Source organism: Pelecanus crispus, chromosome 8, assembly GCF_030463565.1.
Source record: "Pelecanus crispus isolate bPelCri1 chromosome 8, bPelCri1.pri, whole genome shotgun sequence".
Lineage (NCBI taxonomy): Eukaryota > Metazoa > Chordata > Aves > Pelecaniformes > Pelecanidae > Pelecanus > Pelecanus crispus.
This window is the reverse complement of record NC_134650.1, coordinates 7379154-7405628: the sequence shown is the minus strand read 5'-3', so window position 1 is coordinate 7405628 and position 26475 is coordinate 7379154. Positions and strand designations below refer to the sequence as shown.

General features: G+C 50.5%; 1 protein-coding gene across 1 annotated transcript in view; it reads left to right on the top strand.

The window, feature by feature from the left end:
* FAT2 (FAT atypical cadherin 2) overlaps positions 1-17954 on the top strand; it is a 47668-nt gene extending 29714 nt beyond the window's left edge. The window contains exons 13-23 of the mRNA XM_075715618.1: positions 320-709; positions 2051-2265; positions 2909-3046; positions 3715-3858; positions 4566-4763; positions 5853-6660; positions 7455-7600; positions 10942-11383; positions 13915-14068; positions 15997-16589; positions 17422-17954. Coding sequence (XP_075571733.1) covers positions 320-709; positions 2051-2265; positions 2909-3046; positions 3715-3858; positions 4566-4763; positions 5853-6660; positions 7455-7600; positions 10942-11383; positions 13915-14068; positions 15997-16589; positions 17422-17954 — 3761 coding nt within the window. The remainder of the gene's footprint in view (positions 1-319; positions 710-2050; positions 2266-2908; positions 3047-3714; positions 3859-4565; positions 4764-5852; positions 6661-7454; positions 7601-10941; positions 11384-13914; positions 14069-15996; positions 16590-17421) is intronic.
* Positions 17955-26475: the final 8521 nt, after the last annotated feature.

Here is a 26475-nt window from a genome sequence, read left to right as displayed (position 1 = left end):
CAATGACAGAGAAGCAAGATGATATTTATCTGGTTTAGAAGCAGATATAAAGGGAAATGAAGTTTAAAAACAAGATAATTAAAAATGGGAAGCACTAGTAGATACAGACAGTTGATGCTGATGGATGGTGGTGAGGGTGGCTAGATGTCTGAACCTCCAGATGGACAGGGGCACACTTCATGTACGTACAGCCTCCATTTTCCCTAGAAATTTAAGGTCATTTAGGTACACATAGTCCTAATGAATTAAAAAGAATAATAATTAAAACTGCAGTGTTCCTACCCATGAATTAAACACAGCCTGTCCCTTATCCTTCCAGGTCTCAATGCTGAGGTGGTCTATTCTCTCTCTGACTCTGCCAATGGACACTTTTCAATTGAGGAAACCACAGGGGTGATCCATCTGGAAAAGCCTCTGAAGGATTCGCAGCACTCGGCATTTGAGCTGACAGTCTGTGCTACCGACCGGGGCACCCCGGAGCCCCTCTCTGCTCTTGGCACTGTCACTGTCTCTGTTGTGGATCTAAATGAATATCTGCCTGTTTTCCTGGCCCCTGAATATGTGGCCATGGTTAAAGAAGACGTGGCTGTGGGTACGGAGGTCCTCAATTTGTCAGCATTGACAAGGGACAATGCAGAAAACACAGAGATCAAGTATGAAATTGTGAATGGCAATGACCATGGGAAATTTCAGCTCAACTCAAACACAGGTAAGATGGTCTCATGCCCAAGCAGGTCCAGGTGGACCCAACATCAAAGGCTGTCTTTGTATATGTCTTCTCTAGTTTTTCTCCATTTGGCTTGCACTTCTGGTCTCCTCCATCTGTAGCCAGTACAGGGGTATGGAATACAGTCTTTTATTCTACCCTAAATTTTCCCAGCCAAGTCACTTAAAGAGTAAGCCAAATCTTATTGAACGTAATGGAAAGATTCCTGTTATATGACTAGGACCTGAGATGAGTCCATAGGAATGAGGAATACATGGAGAATAAGATGGGGAAATTTTTCCACTTCAAAATGCAGAAGTTGGTTTCATTTAAAAAAAGCCTCTCCATCCTAATCTCACAAGGAACATTTAGCCCAGGGTTTGTAGGCGGCTTTATTAGGTAGCACTCAATGAATGTGGATAATACCAATCTATTAACCATGAGCAGGTGTTGAGCCAGGTTTACTAGACAAATAAAGCACTGCTCTGTTTGCACAGCGATCTGATAAGAGCTGTTATCAAAAGGTCGATGTTAACTCCCTGAAACAAGCCCTTGGCTGCATCATCAATGGCCTTCTGACCTTGGCTGTAACATCCTCATCCACGGTTCCTTCCTCAGCTTCTCTGTCACCAAGGCTTTTGCTAATTTTTCCACACCAAATTTCTTATAAGTTTGTACCTCTTAAAAGACACAGAATAGTACCATTTCCAGGGAATAATTTTGTGACATTTTCAGTGCTGAACCCAGGAAAGCATTGAAGTAGACAGGCACACAAATTCTGTCCCTTTCTTTTTTTTTTCCTTTCACTTTGTCTTTAGTCCCTGTTCCTCACTCATTTTTTGAGATTAAGAGCCTCCTCCTTTCTATATTGCATCCCAAGCCTCATTTACAAATCACATCATCTTGCCGCACACCTCTTTCTCTTGTACAACTCTGCATCTACATCTCACACCTTTTCGTCCTGCCTGTGGCACAGTTCAGTGACGCTCTACTACTGCCTTGGCCACAGCTTTCAATAGTGCTATTGGGCTCTGATCCTATTTTGTCCTAGATCTCCTCCAATCAAGATTCCTGGAGACCTTCCAGAATGAGAGTTTATTTCATATCTCCAAACACTTGCTACAAGAATAAGGCAGGTTATGGCAGAATCAGTTCAATTATATTTTGTTTTATGCGATGCCATGACATTCAATATTCTGATTTAACCAGTCAAAGCTAGGTCAACAGCATCTTTTCAGCTGGCAGTTTGACAATCATCTTGGTATATCTCCAGTATTCCAAGCAACCTCATGTGCCATTCATTCAAAATATCTTCTGTCCTTTTCTATCCATCTCCCAATGCAGGTGCCTTATACATAAATGGAAGCTTGGACTTTGAAGCGAGTCATGAGTATTACTTATCCATCGAGGGCACGAGGAAGGGCTCGGCTTCTCTCAGCGATGTGACCATGGTGGTGATCAACATAACCGACATCAATGACCATGCACCAGAGTTCATCCAAGACCCTTACTTTGCTGATATCCGGGAGGATGCTGCAGTTGGAGAAATCATCCTCACGGTATGATTATGAACCAGGCCGCCAGATGTCTTTACCTATTCTTTTACATGTGCTATGCATTATTTACTCTTCTTTTGCACTTTACTTTTCCTTGGACACAGCCACCTCAGTGGGTTTGTGACATTCAACATCTAAGATTTAAGCATGACTTTATAAAAGGATGATTGCCAGAATTCCTGACACTCCATAGACAGGGAGAACAGTTCACCTTGGAAGACATCTTTAAGTGAAAGCTTGAGATACCTAAGGGGGGCTCAGGATCTTTGAGGACCTCCCAAGAGAATTAAAATGCCTGCAGAAGGCCAATACCCTTGTGACCTGGGGAAGGCAGAGGCTTACCTGGGCAGAATAGCAGAGCCCAAGGTGGAGTGGAACCTATGTGGAGTTCCCTGCCCAGCCAGTGTTACTATCACAGGGGTGGTAAAGTCAGGAAAGAGACAAGGAGAAAGCTATTGTTGTAGCTTTGTTGAGTTTTGTCTTGAAAAAGCTAATGAATAACATTTATGTAAACCACCTTCCTCCTTCTTCCTCATTTCAGGCAAGCTCAAACCAATATCCTTAAATGACAAGGAGGTCCTGCCCCCATTCCTCCACGGCAAGACCTTTTTGGGCCAGGGGTCCTACCTTTTTTTTCTCCTAACAGGTGTCAGCTGATGACTTGGATGGAGCAATGAACAATCAGATCACATATTCAATTGTGGGAGGAAACCCGCTAGGACACTTCACCATTCAGCCCAAAAGCGGGCAGATCAGCATCGCTAAGCATCTGGACAGGGAGGAGGTGAGTTCAAGGAAATGGGAACAGGAAGTCTAAAACAGACGTGCCCTAAAAGACTGAGGGGGGACAGTATGTTCAGCTACCTCCTATTTTCTGAATTATCTACTTGTAATACTGTAAGCAGAAGGCAAGTATTTCGTTCATTCATTTTCTAGACTCACAGATACTGCTGTAGGAAGGGTGGGCTTTAGGGAGAGCTATATAGCCTTCAGTGGTCACAAATCTGGGCTGTGGTCTGCTCCACTGGTTCTTCAAGCTGGCTGGGTGAGAGTCAGCCCCAAATTGGAAACCAACATGGTTGGTTTCTGCTTCTCTGCATCAGAACATTATAGAAAACAGGTATGGGGAAGAGATGGGAAGGTCATCTGGACACTCTCTCATTCATAAAGCAGTAGCAGCTCAAACCACTATCAACAGATGTTCACTCAGCTTGGGCTCATCCATCTTTGGCAAGTTGTTTCCCTTCTCTTCAGCTATTGTGAGGCTAATTTTCTTTAGCAATGTGCTTTGAGATTTATGGATGGGAGAGCTTTAGCCAAGAGCAAAGCTATTGTTATGGTGCAACGCATGGCTTGGAGCATTTTAACAAGCTGCAGCAGAGTAAAACATCAATGTGAAAAAGCCACCATTCCTCTATTTCTCCAAGTAATTATGCACTATAAATCCTACAGATCTCCAGCTATTCCCTGACAGTTCGAGCCACAGACAACGGTCATCCTGCTCAGTTCAGTGATGTCACTGTGCGTGTCCATGTGTCTGATGTCAATGACAACCCTCCTCGGTTCTTCCAGCTCAACTACAGCGTGGTGGTGCAGGTAAGCCAGGAGGTGGTTTGTTCTCCCAGTCCATCTCAGGGTACTAAGGTACTCATGCATGGGCTGCTGTTGGAGCAGAGGGGTGAGACAGTGAAGAAGCATGCTGTTGCTTTGTGCTCACTGCCACAAAGAACTGGTAACATCTACAGGGGCAGATATTCTGCCAACAGATGCCATTTTCCCCTTCCAGTAGCTTCAGGCACCTCCTGTCCTTTCAGTACAGAGAGTGCAGAGCTTTTCACAATTTCAAAGCCTGACTTGCAGCCCCTTTCTCCCTTGCAATTGTCCATGCCTACACCACAACATAAAGAGCAGACCCAAGCACATGGTCAAGCATTGTCATGTCTGCCGGATGCAGCCCAGTTGTCACGTGGACTCATAACACCTATAGGTACTCAGAAAGAAACATACACAAAACATGCTTTCATCTACTCTTGTGCTGACATGACTCAAGGGGAAAGCAATCGCGTCAGCTCAACTGTCTGCATTTAGCTGCCACATATGTAATGCCATGAAAGGGAGTCCCTTGCCACCACTGCGTCTCTACCATTGCTGGCAAGAGTCTCAGTCTGTGTGTAGCAGATATGCATATGGGGTGTGAGATTTGGTTCCTTGTTCCTGATCCAGCAGCTCTAGGGGCACGGGGGGTTCCCCTGGGCCTTTTCTCTTTCCTTGCCTTTCTCCACTAGCATCTTTCCTCATTTCAGGAGAATGCTCCTATGGGTACAAGCGTCCTGGAGCTGATTATGAGCGACAGAGACTCCCCAGAAAATGGACCACCATATTCATTCCAGATCACCCAGGGCAACGATGGGAAGGCTTTTGATGTCACCCAAAATGGTCTGCTGGTGACATCATCCGTCCTGAACAGAAGAATGAAAGAACAGTACCTATTACAAGTCCAGGTAGAGCCTGCCTTACTGTCCTGGTGTCTGAATTCCCCAACCAGATTTAGCAGTAACAAAATGAGATTAGGATGGCACAGCTGGATAGAAACATCTCTGGCTTTGGAGAAATCCAATCCAGGCACAAACAGTGCAGCTTGGAGCCAGCTCCAGAGCTCATTTCTCCACGCAGTCTGCCCACAAGAAGCTGGGGGCCAGCTTCTGCATTGATAAAATCAGACAATATGATCATGAGAAATACTCTGTCAGCAGTTTCCTTAGGCAGATGCTTTTCCCAGCATCATTCTAGTGACTTCCAGTTTAAAGTAAGACCTGGATCTGGTCCTACAAACTGTCTCCAATTATCCTTGTCATTTAAGAAGTGGTTTAAGTTCCTCTTCAAAGAGGATTTCTATTGTTGCAGAGTGAATTAGTTATTTTTCAGTGTTATCAGTAAGGATAGTCCATTACAAACAAAAGGATAATAACATGTAAAGTACATACTTCAATAATGGTAGTTGTTCTAAAAACTAGGTACTATTACATTACAAACCTCAACCAGTAACTGCCTAAGATTAGGGAGAAACTTATCCTATAATCTGATTATTCGCATTTTTCTATTTTGAGGTTCCTTGACTTATGCTAGACAGACATTGTCAGATGTGGGACACAGGCTTAAGTAGTCCGGAAGGCGAGCAAATGTGTTGATGTTGCGTAACTGCTTTATATCTTTGTACACTCAGTTACGCATGGAACCCCAAAGATTGGCAGCATCACTAAAGATGATTAATCCTCAGGAAACCAGAGCCACTCAGGTGTGCCTCAGCTGCTGATGAGTGCACACGGAAATGAGCACGACCCCACCGCTAACAGAAGGTCTCAATCAGTCTCCATGCTGGAAGGCATGCTGCCGTTTCCCTGGGGTCAGCTCCAGGCAGAGGTCCAACGCTGCTGCCAATTTTTCCCATTCCTTCTTCATTCCCAACCCACTGCCTGACAGCTTCCACTCATTGCTACCTGCAAGGCACTCTCCTTCACAAAGACCTTATCAGGTGAGGTGACAGTAAGTCAGCATGTGGCTATAACAGATCCTTCTGTTTTCCTTGACAGGTCTCTGACAGCGGCATCCCTCCCCTGTCATCATCTGCATTTATAAATATCCAAGTGACTGAGCAGAGCCAGTATGCCCCCTCAGCCCTTCCCCTGGAAATATTCATCACCACCAACGAGGAAGCCTTCCGAGGTGGTGTTCTGGGCAAGATCCATGCCACAGACCGAGACCCCCACGACACATTGGTGTACACTTTGGTGGCAGAAGTGCCCCAGGAGGGGCTTTTCTCTGTTGGGGCTGCGGATGGAAAGATCATTGCTGGGGACAAGCTTCCCCATGGCCACTATCTTCTGAATGTGACAGTCAGCGACGGTACGTTCATAGCCACCACCAGCGTCAATGTCCACGTGTGGTGCTTCACACAGGAGGCCTTAGACAAGGCAGTGGTGCTACACTTCCGCCACCTCTCCCCTGAGGAGTTTGTGGGGGACCATTGGCGCAACTTACAGAGATTTCTGGGAAACATCCTTGTCACCCGGCGCCAAAACATCCACATGGCCAGCTTACAGCCTGCAGCTAGCTCTGATGGAGTGGACCTGCTCTTGGCTGTTGGAGAGCCGCATGGCTCCTTGTATGAGCCTCGGGTCCTCGCAAATAAGATCACTGTGTCAGCTGGGGAGATGGACCAACTTGTTGGTCTCCGGATGAAGAAGGCAATTCATGTGCCTTGTCATGGGTCAGATTGCGCCCACCGTGTCTGCAAGGAAACCATTCAGCTGGATCCAGGCATGATGTCTACTTACAGCACTGCCCGACTCAGCGTCCTCACCCCACGGCACAGCTTGGAGCAAATCTGTTCTTGCAATGGTGAGCAATCCTTCCTGGTAGTGTCCCTCACTATAAACCTGGACATACTGGGTTTTCCTTCAGTACACTGTAAAGCACCTGAACTTTCCATGGAATTAGGTTCTCCCAATGACCAACAATTCTGCCTGCAATTTCAAAGCCAAATCTAAACTCCTAGAGCTTGAAAGTTTCACTTTGTTTTGGTTTTGTTTGTTTTTTAATTAATCTCCTGTAACATTTCATTAAATAGTAGCAACATCTATCCATCTCATTGAGAAAAGTCACTCATACCTAGCAGGTAATGAAGCTCAGTGATCAGAATTTCAATCTGCGAGCTCCTGTGTTGATCCTAAAGTCAGCAAAACACAGACTAACTGAAAAATTTGAGAAAAGGCAAATAAAGCATATTTGTTATACTCACTCTAGAATACTTCAAGAAATAAATGGAGAGAGCAGGGATAGAGGTTAGCATGACTTGGGCAGGAATGGTGGGGGGTACCATAGAATAAAAGACTTAATAAAGACTTATTAAGGATGAGGAAATTCAGTGGTGTTGCAGACTGTGCTGAGGGCAGCTCAGAAGTGCTATAGGACAGAAATAACAGGGCTGCTATTACACGATGGCTTTACAGTTGAGTACATAGAAGCTCCAAATGGGAGCTGTGGGAGATGCAGTGCAGCTGTACATGGGTTGCAGTGGACAGGACTGGTAGTGGACAGTTATGGTGTCAGGCTGGGAAAAGAGGCAAGGTTGGATACAGTTCAAAGTCTCAAAGTGTGACAAAGGTGAGACCTTTCACTCATTCTCCTTCCAGGATCAGCTGTGAGGTTTGGGGGCCACAGCTACATTTGGTACCAGCACTCACAGATTGGCTCGTGGCACATGCACTTTCGCCTGAAGACCCATCAGCTGCATGCTGTTGTGTTCTATGCTAATGGGACTGACCACGCCACTTTGGAGGTATGTATTGCAATGCACAGGGATTTCTTTCCAGCATAAAAAACACTTACTCTTTTGGGGAAGGGAATCACAGAAAGAAGATGCAATAATATGCACCCTTAATAATTCATCTAGCTAAAATATAAGACTTGGGAAGACCAAATGAGAGCCAAGCACAGTTTGGCAATTGCTGTAACCACAACTAGTGAATTAGTTTTTACACCTGTGAATGCATGTGCCAGTCTCTGGTGTGAAGGCAGCATACACCCATATCATAGATCGACATAATCTTTTTTCCTTACTGCTTGCTTTTCCATCCCTCTCTCATATCACACCTCTCAGGGCAAAGAATTTGCCAGGTGGAATTTTCCCCAGACAGGTCTGCTTCCACTGTAGCAAAGGGCAAACTTCCCCCGAGACCTTAGGAGTGGAGTCAGACTCCCACTGAGCACACAAACTGTTTGCCAGACCATGTTAGGGCTCAATCCAACACAGAGGAGGCAGCCAGATTGGGCGAGAGGGTTGGGGTAACAGGGTAGAGATGAGGAGGGCTCAGGTGAGCTCTGAGAATGGGAATGATACCACCAGCCTTTACCCACACCACAGCACATGCATCTAGTCAAATGGACCACAAATTAAAGGTCCTTTACAGTAATGGACAGAACAGACAAAACAGGAGTCTTAAATACTATTTCTCAAACCCCCACTATTTCCAACCACTTTCTTCAGGCAGTTTCACTGTTTAAGGCACCTGCAGAGCCAGGAACATTTCAGTCTCATCGCTCTCCTCCCTCTAGCTCCACACTGAATCTACCCAGCATTCAAAGATCATCTCCCTCTTCCACTTTGGCAACAGAAGGAAAGCAGCAGATGACTAAAGAATAGGGGGTTTGTATATTCCTCATCAATTAAATTCAGTCTAATTGGAGACCAAGATCATAGGACATATTTACCAGCTTACATAGATTTGGCCCTGAGACTAATCATATTTAGATCTACACACTGTAACCTACCTGGAAGTGTTCATCCTGTCCCTGAATTCCCTCATCCCTTCTCATGGTTTCACAACCCCATCTTCCTATTTTGAAATACTTTTCTTTCCGCTGTTATAAAAGACCCACGCAGACAGCGGCCAACGCCCAGCGACCTGCCCAAAGTACATATTGCAAGCTCCTGCTGCCACAGCCATCACTGCTTAAGAGCAAGAGCAGAGAAACTTCATTCATGTGTCCCGTACCCATCTCCAAGAGTGACTTTAAGCTGCATTGTAAAGGGCTAATGAGAAAAACTTCTCAAGAAGGGTCCTCTAGCTTTCTGCCCTGTCTCTGGGAAGAGCCACCAAGTAGTTCAGCAGGACTCCAGCACTCACAATGGTGCTCAGAAAGGATGAGATGGTAGGAAGCTCTACTGAGCCAGGCCTAACACACAGAGTCAAGGGAGAAAAGACTGATTATTGATTGAGTTTGGTGTGCCCATGATCTCCTGTACCCTGATGTCTCCACAACCTTTTCAATAGGAAACATTCTTAAAGAATCCACCATAAAGTTGCCTGTGAATCATTTCTTCCCTGACTCACTTTATTAACAATATCTGAGGGATCAAACCTTTTCTAGACCATCTGGCCTAATAAAACTGAAGGAATTCCTCAAGATTTTAAGCTTTGTGGACTGCAGTACTCTAGGTATGAGCCAAAGCTTTGAAGGAATCATAACTGATGGTTTGTAGATTTGGTGAAGAGGATGAGGTCTCCCAAGGGCATGCACGTCATCACCCTTCCAATCACTAAGCTCTCCTGATGTTCAGAAATAAGGTGCAGCAACAGGATGGCAAACCAGGCAAGCTGGGAAAGACTTGGCAGTCTGTCAGTTCTTGCTTCAGGGAATTGAGTTCTCAGCTGTCTCCCAGCACCAGAAATTGATAAGCCCAATCTACAGACCCATCTGAAGTGAAATCATGTTCCTCCAGATAAAGTGAAGTGACAAAGTTCTCTGGTGCACTTGCCAATTGTGCAAAGAGATTTACACACATGTTGCCCTGAGGCCCTTCCATGGCGTGTGCCAGCTGCATCTAGTTTTCCTTCCTTCAGTAGTTGCTCTCTCCTCCCACTGGGATTTATTTATACCTTGGACTTCTCTAAGGGTTAACTATTGTCCTGCTCTGCTTTTGACCCCTCCAGAGTAGCCCCATCATAGCATATGTAGGTTCCTCTAGAGTTCAGTGTAGCCCATAATCACTCCTCCTCCTCTACCCTCTTCCAAGCATCACCACTCCCCACTGTCTCTAATGCCCCCCATGGAGATCTCTTTTGCCTGGGATGTTTTGCTCAATGTTACATAGCAAGCTCTGCAGGTTTTCCATGAATGTTTCATTCCATCACTTTTCTCCTTCTCCATAGGCTCTTGGTTTCTATGAAAGAGAGGTTTTATCAACAAAGCACTGGGGAGAAAAAAAGTGAGAGGTTTACCCCTGACTTCACCCTGGAACAACACAGCTAACCTTTCCTTTCTCCTTCCTCCATATGAGCTTTAAAGATGAATCATGGACCACAGACAGGAATTTCTGACATGCCAGTTTAATGCAGAAGACGCTGGTGTAGTTTACTTTTAGAAGCTCAATATCTTGTCTCCCTCCCATCTGCTGGAGATCAAGTATTGGATTGCAACACCTATCAGCAGCTTTGGCCTAGCTTTCCAGCATGCTGGTTAGGAGCTGGGTACAACACTAATTCCTTTTTCTGCCTCCCAACTCCTCCTTGCCTCCTCCAGAGAAAGCTGCCAGTGCTCCTCCTTGCTGAGGTCCTTTCAGAATGTTCACCCATGCCAAAGGGGGAACTGCTCCAAGCAACCTCCCCACCACTAACCAGACAGTGAAAACAGAATAAAGGCCACGTGCCCCCAAACAAGAGTCCACCTGTGACTGGAGTTATAGATAGTCTGAATACGAGGGCTCTGATGTCTGATTAGGCTAAGGGGGAAGAAGTGGTGAGCAGCTGCAGGAGTACGAACACATGCTCTGCACCCTGTTATGTAGAAAAATGAGCTTTCCTCCCTGCACACTGGTCAAAGGTTGCAGGGAAGGACCACAGGTGAAGTTGTGCAAGAGATGGTGGTGTTTTGCAAAATAAAGGAGGTTGCAGTTACTTAAACAGTCTTTAACTGATCCATGCAAAGCTTAATATGGGTGAAAGGGGCTGCATTTGCCTAGCTGATAATTCTTGGAGTCTGAAAGTTGGCATTCATCTTGACTCTCAATGCTTAGGCAGGGAGAGAGGGGAACAAGCAGCAGGAGAATTGTTGAAAGCCTCCATGAACAGCAGCTACCTGTATCACAGCTAACCCTAACTTCTGGGACATGTTTTGCAGATGGTTAATGGAGTGCCTCAACTTGGGTACACCTGCCGGGGGAACTACACTGGGAACCTCTCCTCCTCACGTTTTGTGAGTGATGGTGAGTGGCACTCAGTCTTCCTGGAGGTGAAAAACACGTCTGTCCGCTTGCTCATCGATGGACTGGGAAACGCCTCTCTCCAGCTGCCAGTGACCTGTAGCATCTCCCAGGGCAGACGAGACTTGCTTTTTGGGGGCCTCCGGCAGATGGTCCAGTCCCAAAGAGTCACACGGGGGTTCAGGGGCTGCCTGGACGTGGTTGCAATCAATGGCAGAGAAGTGGTTCTCCTGCCCGGGAAAGGACAATCAAAGGAAGTCATGGAGGAAGTGGGAATAAAGCAGTGTTGCTCCCCCACCGGTGCCTGCAGCAGCAACCCATGCCTCAACAACGGGATGTGCTCTGAAACTCATGGAGGAGGTACGTGAATAGCCCACACAGAGCAACAAGCAGTGAGGGGAGGGAAAGGTGCAACACCTTCATTCATCCCTGTCCAAGGGGCTACTCCAGAGGAAAATCGTAGGTCCCCTGTCCTGGGGGGGCCTCAAGTGATAGCTGACTCCATGCAGCAGCAGCTGGGGGATATGAGATCATCATTCTGGCTCTCATCGGCAGACCATGGCCCGGAGGGCAGGAGGATGTTTCTAAGGAGTGTGCATGACCTAGGAGAGCGCAGCATTGCCAAAAACGCAAATGCAAATAGAAATTCCACCCACCCCTCTGCATCCTCTTTGCTTAAGGAGCCATTAGCGAGGCTGGAATCGGGCAAGATGGGATCATGCAACGATGGTATCTGGGCAGAAACAAGCCAAGATCTTGGTCTATTCCCACTGCAGTCAGTGACTCCCTGGGGCTATGGGAAGGGATATGGGAAAACCATAAGCTCAAATCCAAGAGTCTCAGGCTAACGTGGCGTGCACATGCTCAACAGAGGTTTGGTACCAGGCTTTTCCCAAGACAGTCTCACCACTGCCCTTTTCCTTCCGTCAGAGGGTCTCCCCGCAGCGAGCTGTGTCACAGGGACAGAGCTAGTTTGCAGTGTCCTCAGGGGGAGAAACCGCTCCCAGCGATGTCCACCCTTGTGCCACTGCCCTACACCCACATCCCAGCTTCCAGCACAGTGGGGCTGCACCCCATAATGCCCTGTCTATCAAGACAGATACCGTCTGCGCTTTGGCCCTTCCTTGGGGCAGAGGGGTGCTTTCCAAGCTGCTGTGTGGGGCGGGAGCTCCTCACGCAGCTCTGTGCTCTTTGGGGTCATTGCCAAAGCCCACACCCTACCTGGCAAGCAAGTGAGGACGAAGGAGGGAGCACACCTCCTCCTGCCCTGCCCGCAGCCTCTGGGAACAAGATTCCCAGCCCTGTCGACTCAGCAGCTGCCTGTTTCAGGTGAACTTGTTTGACATGCGGTGCATCTAAACCAAACAGTTAGCCTGGCTGGCACTCACACCTCAGCCTTACTCTTGAGACCCTCTGCACAGAAAAACCCTCTGGCTGGGCTGGAAGGGGCTCAAAGCCCATAAGGTGAAAACTCATCTCTGCTCTAAGTCAAGGCACCACCTGCTTGCTTTGCGGAGAGCATACAATGGGAGGAGGAAGGAGGAAAAATCACTCCCTCACTGGTAATCTAATAATCACCCAGTGCCCTTCCCATAGTTTCCTTCCAAGGTGATCAACTTCTCCTGCAAATGGCCCAACTGCCCAGGAAAGAACCTGTGGGACGTAGCTCCAGGCAGAAACATGCAGGACACAACTACAGGGAAAGGGTTGCTCAAGGAACAATTAGTTTGTGAGGTTATCCTGGGTGCTTGGCTTCCTTGAGCACTGTGGGCCCAGTCCTGGAGACCATGGACATGCAGCACAAGTTTATGCAAAACTCTGCCCGGGGATCTCAGGCATGCGATTACATGCACAGGCAAAGACACGTCTGTGCAAGCAAGCCCGGGTAAGCCACGTGACCGTGTGAGAACGCATCTGTGCGGAAAGGGTCAAAGCCAGACCAGCCACCACATCAACCACAACGCTCAGGACCACAGGCGCAAACACATGTGAACCCCCGCATCCAGGAACACGTGTGTTTGGGCACACATAGCCCTACAGGCAATGTCCAGCACCTGCTGCGCGAGTGTCAGCATGTCCTTGTTGTACAACCACTATGTGGTTTCCACACATGTGGAAACAGGTCTGCGTTTGTTCAGTCTGTGCTCTAAAGCAGGGATGTTTAGCTTGTGGATGAGTAGCAAAGGCTTTTCAAGCATGCTGCAAGGTGGAAACTCTGAACTTCCCGCACAGCACCACCAGCCAGGTGACTAGCAGGAGCTCAGCACAGCCAGGGACATTCCCATGCTTAGGGCTACACTAAACAGCAGCCAAAAACACAGCAGCAGCCCCCTCCAAGTCCTCAGGTTTCTCTCTGGCTGCGACCAGACACCTCCTGTAGGCAAGAGAAACCCGACATGTTGAGACAGGCACTTCATACCACGAGAACTCTCAGGACCAAAGACTTCAGAGAACAATAATTTACAGAGGATTGCATTTAGCAGAGTCAGAAACTGTGAATCAGCCAGCCAGGCTACCCTTCCTTTAACCTAAATTTGTCCCCCAGCTTCCCCGTGCAATAAAGCTGTGCCCTGAATACATCCCTGGCAGGAGGGGGTCTGTGGCAGGAGAGGATAGGCTTGACTTGTTGCTTAGATAGCTCTCTGGTGCTGTTGCATTGCCCCAGAGTTCCAGCCAGCCTCCGGCAACTGCTCCAGGTCCTGCAACGTACCCACCAGCCTTCCATGGATGGTTTGGGTGCCCAACAGCACCTCACACGTGCAAGTACCTATGCTTAGGTAGCTGGATTGAGCACTCTGTGGGTGCCATCAGCACCAGGCACTGCTCCTCCCTGTTCTTGCTAGTTCTTCTGTGTGGATAGTCTCTTCATGGCACTGTCTCACCCTCTCCAGGTTACTCCTGCATCTGCCCTGGGCTGTTTTCTGGCGAGCACTGTGAGCTAGGGGACAGTCCCTGCGAGTCCAAGCCCTGCCTTCACGGGGGAACCTGCACCCTCTCTGCCACTGGCTACTCCTGCCACTGCCCTGACTGGTACCTGGGCGAAAGGTAAGGTCTGGGCAAGCTTCGGGATGGGTGATCTCCCATGGTGGGCTGAAAACATGATCTCTGCCAACGAGCATTGCACATTTCTGGAGCTCACCAGACGCTCCGGGTTTAAGTGCAATTTGCATGTACCTGAGCAAAGCAGCAGAGAAGCATCTGAAGGCAGAGCTGAGCAGACCAGGGCATAAACAGCTCTGCCATCATGTGGTCATTGGCCCTCTGTGCCCATTTCCTCTGAGCAGAAGGAAAAAAAAATTAAATCTCCTCACAGGTGCTTTGAATGCCTGCAGATGTTACACTTGGTGCAGGTTCAAAGCCTCTCCTTGTGAGGAGAGAGTCTCTCCCCACACACTGCTCCTCCCCACGGCGTGTGCTGAGCTTGGCTGTGACGGTGGCATCCTCCCTGAGGCCAGGGCTGCCTGGAGCAGGGTGCGGGCAGGCACTGCCCTGGGGGGCAGAAGGATGCCCTGAGGCTGGGGGGAGGCTGGTTAGCACAGCTGTGAGATGCCCCCTCCCTCAGTAGCTGGGACACCCACCCTGGGTGCTACAGGGGCTGTTTCTGCCCAGGACCAGCTCTGCAGGGCTCATCCAAAGGGAATTTCTGTCCCAGGTCACAGCCACAATTCATTCAATTCAAAACTCAGCTTGGGATAGTGGGCTGCGCTGAAAAGCAGCTGCGGGATGCCATTCCCCCTCTCCTGTCAGATAGCATATGGATCCCCATTATCATGACATGCTGGAAAGTTTGGCTTTGGCCCTGAACCCTACGGCTCATATCACTTTGAAGTTCTCACCAGCCGTCTTACAGCTTGGATACACTTCCCGTATATGAAATGTCAGTGCATGCTTGCCAAATATCTGCAACTAGAGAATTAACCCAAGCCCAGAGGCTGCTCTGCTGCTCAGTGTTACCTGCCGCGGCCACGCTCCCCCTCCAAGCCCCCTGCCCTGCCTCCAGCCCGGCCTGATGAGAGACGCCCAGCACAGGCTCAAACGGCATCATGTCCACGTCATCCTTCTGCCTTAGTCATTTAGCCAGGATGAACGCTGGTCCTTTGAATCAATGCAAAGGCAGAAATTATTCGTGCAACTCTTGGGACAAAAGTATATAGCCGAGCATTAGGTGGCAGTGTAATATCTGAAATCACCGGTTGTCCAGCTGGAGCCTGTGAGCGCATGTTGCACACACCATCTCACACATCCTAAAACATTGACTAAGAAACAAGAGGAGCCCAAACCTCACAAAGTTTGTTCCGTAACAAGAAAAAAAAGGAAGGAAAGCCAACAAAGCATTGCATATTCCCCCTAGCATGGGGGGATCATTACTATTGGAAGGAGAGGTCCCCTGTACTGTTGGGGAACATTTAGGTTGTGTGGGGTGGAGCAGGGCAGAGAGTCAGAAATTCAGTCTCAGTTCTGCAGATGCTCCATAAAATGCCAAAAAAGCCTCTCTAACAAGGATGCCTATCTACCACTTCTCAGGCTAGAGGTTCCCCAAATGTTTGCTGCAACCTGCAGACATCCACAGATCACCCTGAGACCCCACAGAGCCTGGGGGACATATGAGACTTCATAAGAGGTTAACACAATTCAGAGTGACCCTGGGCTCCCTAATTTAACAGGACAGGAGCATCTCAGTCTGCAGTGTTAGCCCTAGAAATTCCAAATACTCCTCTGAGGCAAGGCACCCCCCATTTTAATTTGTTGCATATGACTGAAAAATAGGACAATCCTGTAAAACATGGCCTCCTGAAAAGCATCATTTTATACTCGAAGGATCATGGTCCTCTGCCAGGAGAGACAGGTAGCACAAGTCTAGCAAGAGAGGGAGAGCAGACCAGGATGGAGCATCCTTAGCTGGTGTAAGTTTACACAGTTTTAGCTGCATCCCCAGGCTAATGGTGGTTGTCCCCATCCTGTCCCCACCACAGGTGTGAGAAGCTGGCCGAGGAATGCCAAGACAACCCATGCCGAAACGCAGGGCGCTGCGTGAGCAACCAGGGCTCCGTCCATTGCATCTGCCCATCAGATTACCAGGGGGACTACTGCACACAACCCATCATCACCCCCGCCATCGTGCCCACACAGTGGGCAGTGGGCCCCGAGGAGATTGCGGAGATAGTAGCCGGCGTGCTGGGAGTGGCCATCCTGGCCGTGGCCTTCGTGATCATCCGCAAGCGCTACTGCCACCGGGCCAAGGCACACAAGCCCGTGGCCCGGGAGGACCCCGACCTGCTCTCCAAGAGCGAGTTCTCCAAGAGCGTGGGTGTGGGGACACAAGCTGTGCCACCCATTGAGCTCAACATCCTCAGCGATACAGCACACAACAACCTGGACCGGGCCACGCCGGAGCAGCGCAAACCCACCAATACCCCTGAGTTCATCACCTTCAATTCGTCCAATGCCCCAAAACACCGGGGCACCATCGTGTGCAGCGTGGCACCCAACCTGCCCCCTGCTGCACCCCCCTCCAACTCTGACAACGAGTCCTTCATCAAGTGCACCTGGGCCAGGGAGGAAATGGGTCAGTAGCCACAGCTTTTTCTTGCTCTTATACACCCCTCTTCCCCCTGTGAAGTGGATTGAAGGTTTGCAAACTTGAGGGACAAACAGCACTGGTTAAAGCCAAGCAAAGCACAGGCAAATGCTGCCCAAGCCCTGCTATAGATCCTTTATTGGTTTTTCCCTCCCTGCTCACCAGCACATCCCAGTTTCCAGCTTTAACCTGCTCTCTTGTACACAATCAGCAGGGAAACCATTAATACATAGTCTGGATTCCCACACATCCTGGGTCAAAAGACCCTATAAAAGAGAATAATGAAGCCAAAGGGAAAGAATTAAGAAAATAAAAGTCAGTGTGAGTTTTAGTTGGAGGTATTAGCATCAATGCTCCTAGGCAGAAGGATTGCACCCTCAGGGAAATACATTGCATGGCTCTGGAAAGCAAGGTTACTGCTTTCTCCCCACGCAGGAGTTCATCACCAAAGGATGCTGTTAGAAGAGAGTTGACCAGAGTAACTACAGGGAAAGGGAGAGAACCAGTGGATCACTTGCTCTGCCCCCATCCCTTCATCATGCAAGCTTCTTGCATCCAGATGGCGTGATGAAGTGTGTCTTTTGGGTGCTAGAGCAGGGGATGTGCCGGTGGGATCATTGCCCTGGCACAGCCAGGGGTGCCCTCAGGTCCCCTAAGTTCCCAAAGCAGCAACTACAACTCTCTTATCTTCATGTCTCCTCTCTTCCCTGGTCTGCCACGTCTCCTGCAGACTCAGAGTCTACAGAAGGAATTAGCGGAAGGGCAAGAGGGGGAAAACTACAGCTTGAACTGCAGCTAACACAACTCTCTTTTATTCCAGTCTACCCAGCAGAAACAACCTACTGGCCTCCCCGGTACCTGTCATCAGACGTCCAGGAATATTCCCACTACGAGATCATTCAAGGTCCCCCTGCATCCTCCTCCCACCCTCCTCTCCCCCCACCGCCCCCTCCACCAGCGGACGCGGAGCCAGTTGCTCTTTATGGGGGCTTTCCCTTCCCACTGGACCAGAGCAACAAGCGGGCCCCCATCCCACCCCGCTACAGCAACCAGAACCTGGAGGACTTCTTGCCACTCAGCCCCGTGGACATGGGAGCCTCCCAGTGCCAAAACGAATATACGGCCATCAGCTACTACCCAGCGCAGCTGGTGCAGGGCGAGGGCATCCCATACCAGCCCGACCCTGGCTACAAGCGGGTGAGCATGCGCCTGAGCGTGGCCCAGCCCTCCTATGCGGACTGCGAGGTGGGCCACCAGCCCAGCATCCGAGCCCAGCCCCTTCCACCCCCCAACTACGAGGGCTCCGACATGGTGGAGAGCGACTATGGGAGCTGCGAAGAGGTGATGTTTTAACAGAGGGCTCGTCCTTGAGATGAGAAGCACATCTCCGTGCAGAACAGTGTGCAGGGAGCTGGCACATGCCACCAAAGGGAGGCTTACGTGTCCCCCCCCCAGCTTGCGGTATCTCCCCCTGCATGGCTGGGTTGTAATTTGGCTGGATCTTTCCCCCCACGGTGCTCCTGCTGCAAACGGAGGGGAAATGCTCCATCCACTGCCGGGACACAGAGGATGCTCCTGGGATGCCAATGACTAACCTGCCTCCTTGCCAAGGGGACTTGCTCTGACACCGCGCAGGACCGCAGCGTGCCACCTCCTCCCATCCCGGGCTCCCTGGCCACAAGGATGAGGAGGAGGAGGAGGAGGGCAAGCACTGCAGGCATGGCAGCAGTTGTGGTGGAAAAGGTGTGAAAGGACTAGCGATGCCCAGCCTGGGAGTGCCCCAGGTGGGACAGCAGAGGCTCCCTGCCCCCAGCTCTGGCTCTGAGGGCTTGCATTGAGCCAACAGTTTGCCCGGTGGAATGGATCAGCTGGTGCAAACCCTCTTCCTTGTCTGCTCCCCGACACAGGGAGACACATGAGGGAATACAGCTGTTCCCATCAGCATGTCCCTCACTTGGCCAACAGACGTCCAAGAAAAAAAAAAAAAAAAAAAGAGTTAATTCCTTTAGAAAAACCAAGCAACAAGCTCTGTCACACCAGGAACCACCCACAGACTCAAACCAGTGCAACTAGCAGCAAAGCAAGACCCTGCCCAGTCAGGCTACACTCATGGGATTAAGGGAGACCCCGCCCCGAGGATGCGAGCACAGACGTGTCCCCATGGCTGGTCCCGTGCTGAACGCAGCGGTACATTGTCCTGCCACCCAGCTGGGGCTCCCCGGCATATCTCAGAAAGACTGGCCAGCACTACGTGGCATCTCCTGCCCAAGACGGGGCACGAAGGCTATTGAGTGTGGGTTTGCCTGTTATGTCCTTGTGCTTGGGAATGTATCGTTTCTTCCTGAGAGGTTTTCTTTGGTTGGTTGTTTGATGTAACTTTTTTTGTTGTTGATTTTTGGAAAGTATTAAAAGAGTTTGGATTTTTTTACTATTATGATTTTATTCAATAACTCAGGGATTCCCTTGTGTATTGGGTTTGTGTGGCAAGGTTTTGGTAGCAGGTGGGGCTACAGGGGTGGCTTCTGTGAGAAGCTGCTAGAAGCTTCCCCTGTGTCCACTAGAGCCAATGCCAGAAAGCTCCAAGATGGACCTGCCGCTGGCCAAGGCTGAGCCCATCAGTGATGGTGGTAACACCTCTGGAATAATATATTTAAGAAGGGGGGAAAAAAACCCTGGGCAATTGCCGCCAGAGAGAGGAGTGAGAATATGTGAGAGGAAGGACTCTGCAGACCCCAAGGTCAGTGCAGGAGGGCAGGAGGTGCTCCAGGCACGGAGCAGAGATTCCCCTGCAGCCCCTGGTGCAGCCCCTGCTGAGGCAGCTGTGCCCCTGCACCCATGGAGGCCCACGGGGGAGCAGAGATCCCCCTGGGGAGGACCCCACGCCAAAGCAGGGGGATGTGCCCAAAGGAGGCTGTGACCCCGCGGGAAGCCCACGCTGGAGCAGGCTCCTGGCAGGAGTTGTGGCACCGTGGAGAGAGGAGCCCATGCTGGAGCAGGTTTGCTGGCAGGGCTTGTGACCCCGTGGGGGACCCACGCTGGAGCAGTTCATGAAGAACTGCAGCCCATGGGAAAGACCCATGCTGGGGAAGTTCGTGGAGGACTGTCTCCTGAGGGAGCAGGAGAAGAATGTGAGGAGTCCTGCCCTGAGGAGGAAGGAGTGGCAGAGACAACAAGTGATGAACTGACCACAACCCCCATTCCCTGTCCCCCTGTGCCGCTCAGGGGGAGGAGGTAGAGAAAAATCGGGAGTGAAGTTGAGCCTGGGAAGAAGGGAGGGGTGGGGGGAAGGTGTTTTTAAGATTTGGGTTTATTTCGCATTATCCTACTCTGATTTGATTGGTAATAAATTAAATTAATTTCTCCCAAGTCGAGTCTGTTTTGCCCATGACGGTAATTGCTGAGTGATCTCTCCCTGTCCTTATCTCAACCCATGAGCCTTTTGTTATGTTTTCTCTCCCCTGTTCAGCTGAGGAGGGGAGTGATAGAGCAGCTTTGGTGGGCACCTGGCATCCAGCCAGGGTCAACCCACCACACCTTGTACATAGGACATCCCTGCCTAGCTCCAGCCAAGGGCAGCCGAGGGAATAACAGCTTATTTTGGACACCAGCACCCCCAGCCTCTTGAGTACCAAGACAACAAGTTCAATGCATCTTTGAGGATCCCATAAGGGCCAGAAGAAGGAAGCAGACCCACAGTAGCCTGCATCACCTCGGAAAGACAGAGAGCCTCCCATATCTGTCAGCTCAGGAGCAACGGGTTGAAAGGATCCAAATCCACGCCCTGCCTTGATTCCCATCCCCAAACAAACACACCTGAGACAACAGAAATTCAGAAAGAAGAAACATTCAAGTCCCACTCAGCCCCTTGGTTATGTGGCGATGGAGGGTTGGTGTTGGTACAATGGATCCCTGGACAGCAGAGAGGGGAGGTATGGAACAACCTGTTGGCTCTGTCCTCCTGATAGCAGAGGGCTGTCCAGCAAGAGCAACCCCTCCACTTGTATTTGCAACAAGTTCATGAGATAAATGCATGAGGCTGCTCTCCTCTTAGCCCTCATATGCTCCAGACTGCTTATTCCCACCTCCCTCTGTCTCCAGCCACCTGAGTTGTGCATACACCTACGACCACAAATGAAGGTGAGTTTTACACCATCTTTTGAATGTATTTTATGGCCAGGTGGGATTAGTGAGCCTAAGCCACAGCTGGCCTGCAAAGAGATCCGTATGTCATTTTGGAAAAGCTCCCTTCTAAACCTGTACTATCTGTTCTTCTGCAGCAGAAGCACCACCACAAGGAAACAGGGGGTTGTAAGCACAAAATCCTGTTTGCAGAGATGAAACAAGGTATTTTGACCCCGGATAACCTGCCCCAACCCTCTTTGCTGTCCTTTCCCATTGCTATTGCAGCCTGCTCACCCCACAGCACAACACAAGGCTCAGCTGGTGGCAGCAGCTAGGAGGGTGAGACACCTCTTCCAAGGTTCTCAGAGAATCATGCAGGACAGAGCACCTTTCTTGCACTTTGCCCAGAGATGCACGTATGTTGGCTGCACATGAGCACCCAGCAGTTATGCCATCACCCAGATGGCAGTGGAGAAATAATAGCAAAACACTCAGTTTTTCAAAAGCCCTGTTGGGAAGATGCCAGCATGCTACGCTAGAGTGAGGGACTAGCACGTTGGTGGGTATCAGCCCGTCCTGCGCATCTGTAAGTGTACTGTACAGCAGCTGAAAGGAAATACTGGCAGCACAAGGGGGAACACCTCAGAGCACTAACACACAGGGCTAAGAGGGGAGATGATGCAATTTCTTGCTCACAATAAGCATCATCTGATGCTCCCAGAGCATCATCCAGGAGCCCTGAACCACTGTTTGAGGGCAGTAGGCAGGTGCACACAAAGGTTTGCTTCAGTCTCCCCAGACCTCTTCCCAGCCAGGTTCTCCCCCCATGGCTGCCAAGCACCTATAGCCCATGGGGTGGGACAGCCTTCACTGTAAATTTATGTAGCCCCAGTTTACCTGTTCCTCATTTGTTGCTTCTAAGAGCAAAGACATGTGAAATCTCCTGTTTGCTCGTTCTCCCCAGACCAAAATAAGACAAAAAAGTCATTTCTTGAAATGCTCTCATTGCATTTTTGCTGCAGCAGCACTAGGAACGCACCAGGGTTGTGCCTGGGAGGTTCAGCAGGACCCTTCCATACAGCAGCACTCCCAGGCACCAGTGACGGGGCATTGCCAAGTCTTACGTACCCACCGCACCCCCCAACATCATCAGTATTATAATTCCCACCAACCCCATCCCAGAAGCCACTCCCCCAGAGCTTACTGACCCAAGCCTCAACTTTTTGGCTTTCTCTCAACTACCAGGTGCCTTAGTGCTGAACTGGGGGAGGGCACACAAGAAAGGGCACAAACACAGGGAAGCTTGGGATGCCCGAATAGAGACGCTTGGCTCAGACAACCAGCAGATGTGAAAAAACCTGCTATTCACATCCCCTTCTGGGACCAAATTCAGGGAAGGGGGGTTGCATTTGGGACACACGTTCTCACTGGACAACCCAGATACGAACTGAAACCAGCCCCACAGCTGGCTGGCCCAGGAGCTGAGTTACCCTGAGGTTTGCAAGGGAATACAGCCTCCTTCTTTGAAAGCCAGCTCTGCTTGGCAGAAGTCAGTCCCTGCCTGGATTAGGACTGATATTTTAGCTGTTTGGTTTTACTTCATAAAACCCTCTCAACACCTTCATCCTAACAGAGCACAATCCCTGCATGTTAATTTGGGCACAGTGTTTCTAAGCTTAGATATCAGTGGGTTTTGTGGAGAAACACAGGAGTGATCCTCAGGGAGATGGGAGAGTAAAAAGAGCTTTTTTTGTAACTCCAAGAGTTGCTTCAGGCTGGTAAAGGTTGAAGGAGAGACCTCCCAATGTCCCTGCCAGCCTCGATCACCCTACAAGCCTAAAGCACATTGCAGACACAGCACAACAACATCTCTGCCAGGCCCAGAACAGGGCTGCCTCTGGGCAGGGGCAGCAGGAGCAGCAGGAGAAGGGAAACCCACGGGTACAACACGCTGCTCCAAACCCCCAGCCCAACCATGCATCATTTATGCAGCCCCAGCACCTCAGGCTGCAAATCCTGCCACCAGCTCTGCGTCCAGGGACTCACCCTGCTCCCCAAAACACCCCGGGGATACCACAGCATCCTACCTGCTGGTTCAAAGGGGGCTCATCACGCAGAGAGGCTGAGAAGGGAACAGCAGGAGAGCTTCCCTCCTGCCTGAACTGCCGGACGAGCATCACCTGGCATGGCCTGACCTCCCACCCCAGCCCTGTTACCCCACCACAGCTGGGCTTAGTCCCAAATTAAAGACAGGGGAGGGAGCACTTGGCTGCATTTGTGCAAGTCCCTAACCCAGCTTTTCTCTGCTGGGATGGACTTGCGATCTTCGCAGTTCCCTGTGGCTATTTTTAATAAAACTCTAAATACAGCCAGGTCCCCACGGCAGGCTCATCCCCCTGCGTGCTGACAGGACATTGTGAAGAGCACGTTGCCACCTCTGGGCTTGCTGGGGGAGCAGCATTTTCTTATGGCCAAAGGAAAAGATGGGGTTCACCTGCTCTGCCCCTGATTCCTGCTCATAAACCCTAGTTTCTGCCTTCACTCTCTGGCATTTTCAGCAAAGCGGGATGGCACGAGCCCTGGCATGAGCGGTATCGCAGCAGGGACCCACCGCTGCTGCTGGCTCAGGGTCTGGGCAGGCTGTCACCCTGCCAGCTTCCCACCCTTGCTCCAGGAGTGCCGCAGTTTCTCAGCAACATGCACCGCTTTTTCCCACAAGGCAAACCCAAATTATTCTTCCCAGCGTCAGAAGGAGCACAAAAACCAGCAATGATATTTTCCTTTAGAAGTTTTGACTTTTAACTCCCTGGGGTCACCTTGGCTGGCAGCCACAGCACAGGGGAGGGCACGAGCAATGGAGGAGATGCTTTGCTAAGTGACACCTGGGAAGGGGCAGCTTCAGCAAAGCCATTTCATGGAATGGGTGCAGCCCTGCAGCACTCAACCCTTGGATGGCTGTGGATCCAGCCACGGTGACTCTCCATGGTCACAAATACCGTGCTCAGCTGCTCCTTCCACCCTGGGGTTCAGGTGGCCTCAGATCCCACTCCAGGGACCACGCTCCCCATCAGTCTGCATACTTGAAGGAGACTTTTCTGCCACAGCATCAAGAGATTAACCTTTTTTAGCACTGATTTCCCAAACAGCCACGCTAATGACACACCGCAATGGCATGTATTATTCAGCAGCGTGAGGATCAGCCGAGCTGCAGCGATGCTGGCACAGCACCGGCCGTCTCCAAGCGTGGGCTGGCTTCTACTCCTTTGATCTCTCAGGTGGATCAGCAGCAGCTTGGCATCCACCGTGCTGCCGCCATCGGCACATGCCGGGCTCTTTTTTCAGCTGCAGCCCCACTTTCGGCATGAAGCAGGCTGCTGGGTCCCAGGACACAGCCAAGAAGCCAAGGCGCAGCTTTGGTGGGGCAGAAAGAGCCAAGCCCAGCAAGCCGATAAAGGCTCTGGCCACAACCTACTTGTACAAATACGTTCAGAAGAAAAATTCTAATTTTCAGAGCAGCAAAGCTGAAACACTTTTATTTGAAAACCTCAGCAGAAGGGGAAGTCTTGTATGCTGCTGTGGGGGTGGGAAAAGCACAGGGTCTGACCCCAGGTGCCTGCTGGGCTCCAGGTCTCCTGCACTCCCACAGATGCCCCCTCCTCCCCAAGCCCTTGTACTTGGGGGGTATTTGCAAAAAGAAGAAAAAAAAAAAAAACAAAAACAAAGAGATGAGTCCCAAAAGTTGTAGCAAGCCCACTGGTGCTAATGCCACACCGCTGCCCCATCCAGCCCAGCACAGCAAGGTCCTCCTTGGGGACCCCCAGACCTCCTCCACGCCTGGCCCAGGCCCTGCCAGGTAGTTTACACCTGTCTCGTAGAAGAGAAACCCCCACCTCACAGCCGAGCCTTTTCACATAAAAAATAGATATTTATTGATTAAAGTAAGATACATGATTCAGGTGTAGCACCAGCTCTTCCACTGGGCAGCTACGCACGCTGTACGCTGACAATATCCATAGGCACAAGACATGTACATTAATCATTTCTATATTTACACAATTTCCTTGGTTACAGAGCAGCCTACGATACACAAGTGTTAAATTTTCGTGTCCATCAGGTCCTGTGTCCGGTCTTCCTGGCTCGGCAGAGCCCCTCATGTCTGGCCCTATCTCCAAATACCCCCTGCTCACCCCAATAAAAGTGAAGAACTGCAAAAAATGTTTAATGCTGCTGTGATATCCCCGTCTCCTGGGAAATGAGGTCTTCACCAGATTGCACAGTGAATTGGATGCTACATGCCCCGCCAGCAAACCCACCAATGCCCAGTGCCAGGCTGGGGACAGGCCCTGTCACACAGCTGTCCCCCAAAACGCAGCCAGTCTTCTTGTCGGGTACCGGCAGAGCTGGGGGCAAGCATCAGATGTCCCCTGCTCCTCACAGCGTGCCCTCCTCTGCCAAGGGTGATATTTCTGCACCCAAACCCAACCCCACAGGTCAGTACACAGCAATGGATGTGAATATTGCACTTTTCCCATCCGTGGCGTGCCCTGGAGCTCCCTCCCAGACCCGGGTGTTTGCTCTCTACCCCCACGGTGTCCTCCAGATGGAGAATTTGACTTAAAGCTTTGCTCTGCCCATAACCAAGCGATGCTGGAGCATGCCAAAACCATCTTCACTAGCACAGACTTGGAGGAGACGAAGTGAGCCCCGAGAGAAGCAGTGAGCAGGCGAGGGGCTGGAAAGGAGCAGCAACGTGGCACAGACCCACCCCGCACCTGGGCGTGGGTCCATGTACTGGCATGGGGTACCCAAAGCAGAGCCAGCAAAGGGGACACAGTGCAAGACACTAAAACACCACACATGGAGGAGTCAGGCTGCAGGGACACCGCTCTGCACAGCCTTCTCCTCCCCGAAACAGGTCAAACAGCAAAAATAACCTCAAGCCTCACTCATCTTCCATCAAAGGTGGGATCGCAGCCGGCCAGTGCTACATTCACACTCCTTTCCCACCACCGCCAGCAGCTTTTGCCCACCCCCAGGGAGACATGGCTGCAGCAGGATGTAGGGATAAAGGCTCTCCAAAGGAAGCCACCGCGCTGCCGGTGTTTGGGAGACACTGCATTAGCAGGGAGGAGTTTGGCCCAGACACGGCGTTGCAGAGGGGTGGCTCACCCAAAACCTTTTCACACCACTAGAAAAAGACATCCCATGGAGGATGCATTTGCTGTCTTGTCTAAACAAAAAGAAATCCAGCAGAAAGGCAAGGAAACTCTCTAAGGAGGAACTGGGCTCACTGAGAGGAAGGAAAGCAGCAGCATAGCGGGGACCGTCCCCTGCCAGGCATGCACCAGCCACAACGCAAGAAGCAACAGGAGCAGAAGGAGAATTGCCAGAGAGCAGCATCCTACCAGAGGACAGGAGCTGGGACGGAGGCAGGGGATGCAGAGGGAGTGGGATGAGGAGAGAAAGCGTAAAAAACAAAAAATATCATGGGGTTTTTGTGTGTGATTTGACATTCAGTATTGGCCTGCAGATGCAGCCAGAGCGTGCCGGGGCCAGCTCAGGCACTGTAAACAAGGCGATGTAGTTTTGCAGCGTGCAGGCAGCACATGGTGACCCCTGGGGACACCCCATCCTGTGCAGGGAGAGGGCTCCCAGCCGAAGGCAACCGGCTCGGACCATCGTTATGGCAGAGTCTGTTTCCTCTCCGCACACCTCGGTTCTCTAATGCTTCTGAAAGCCACGCATTAAGTAT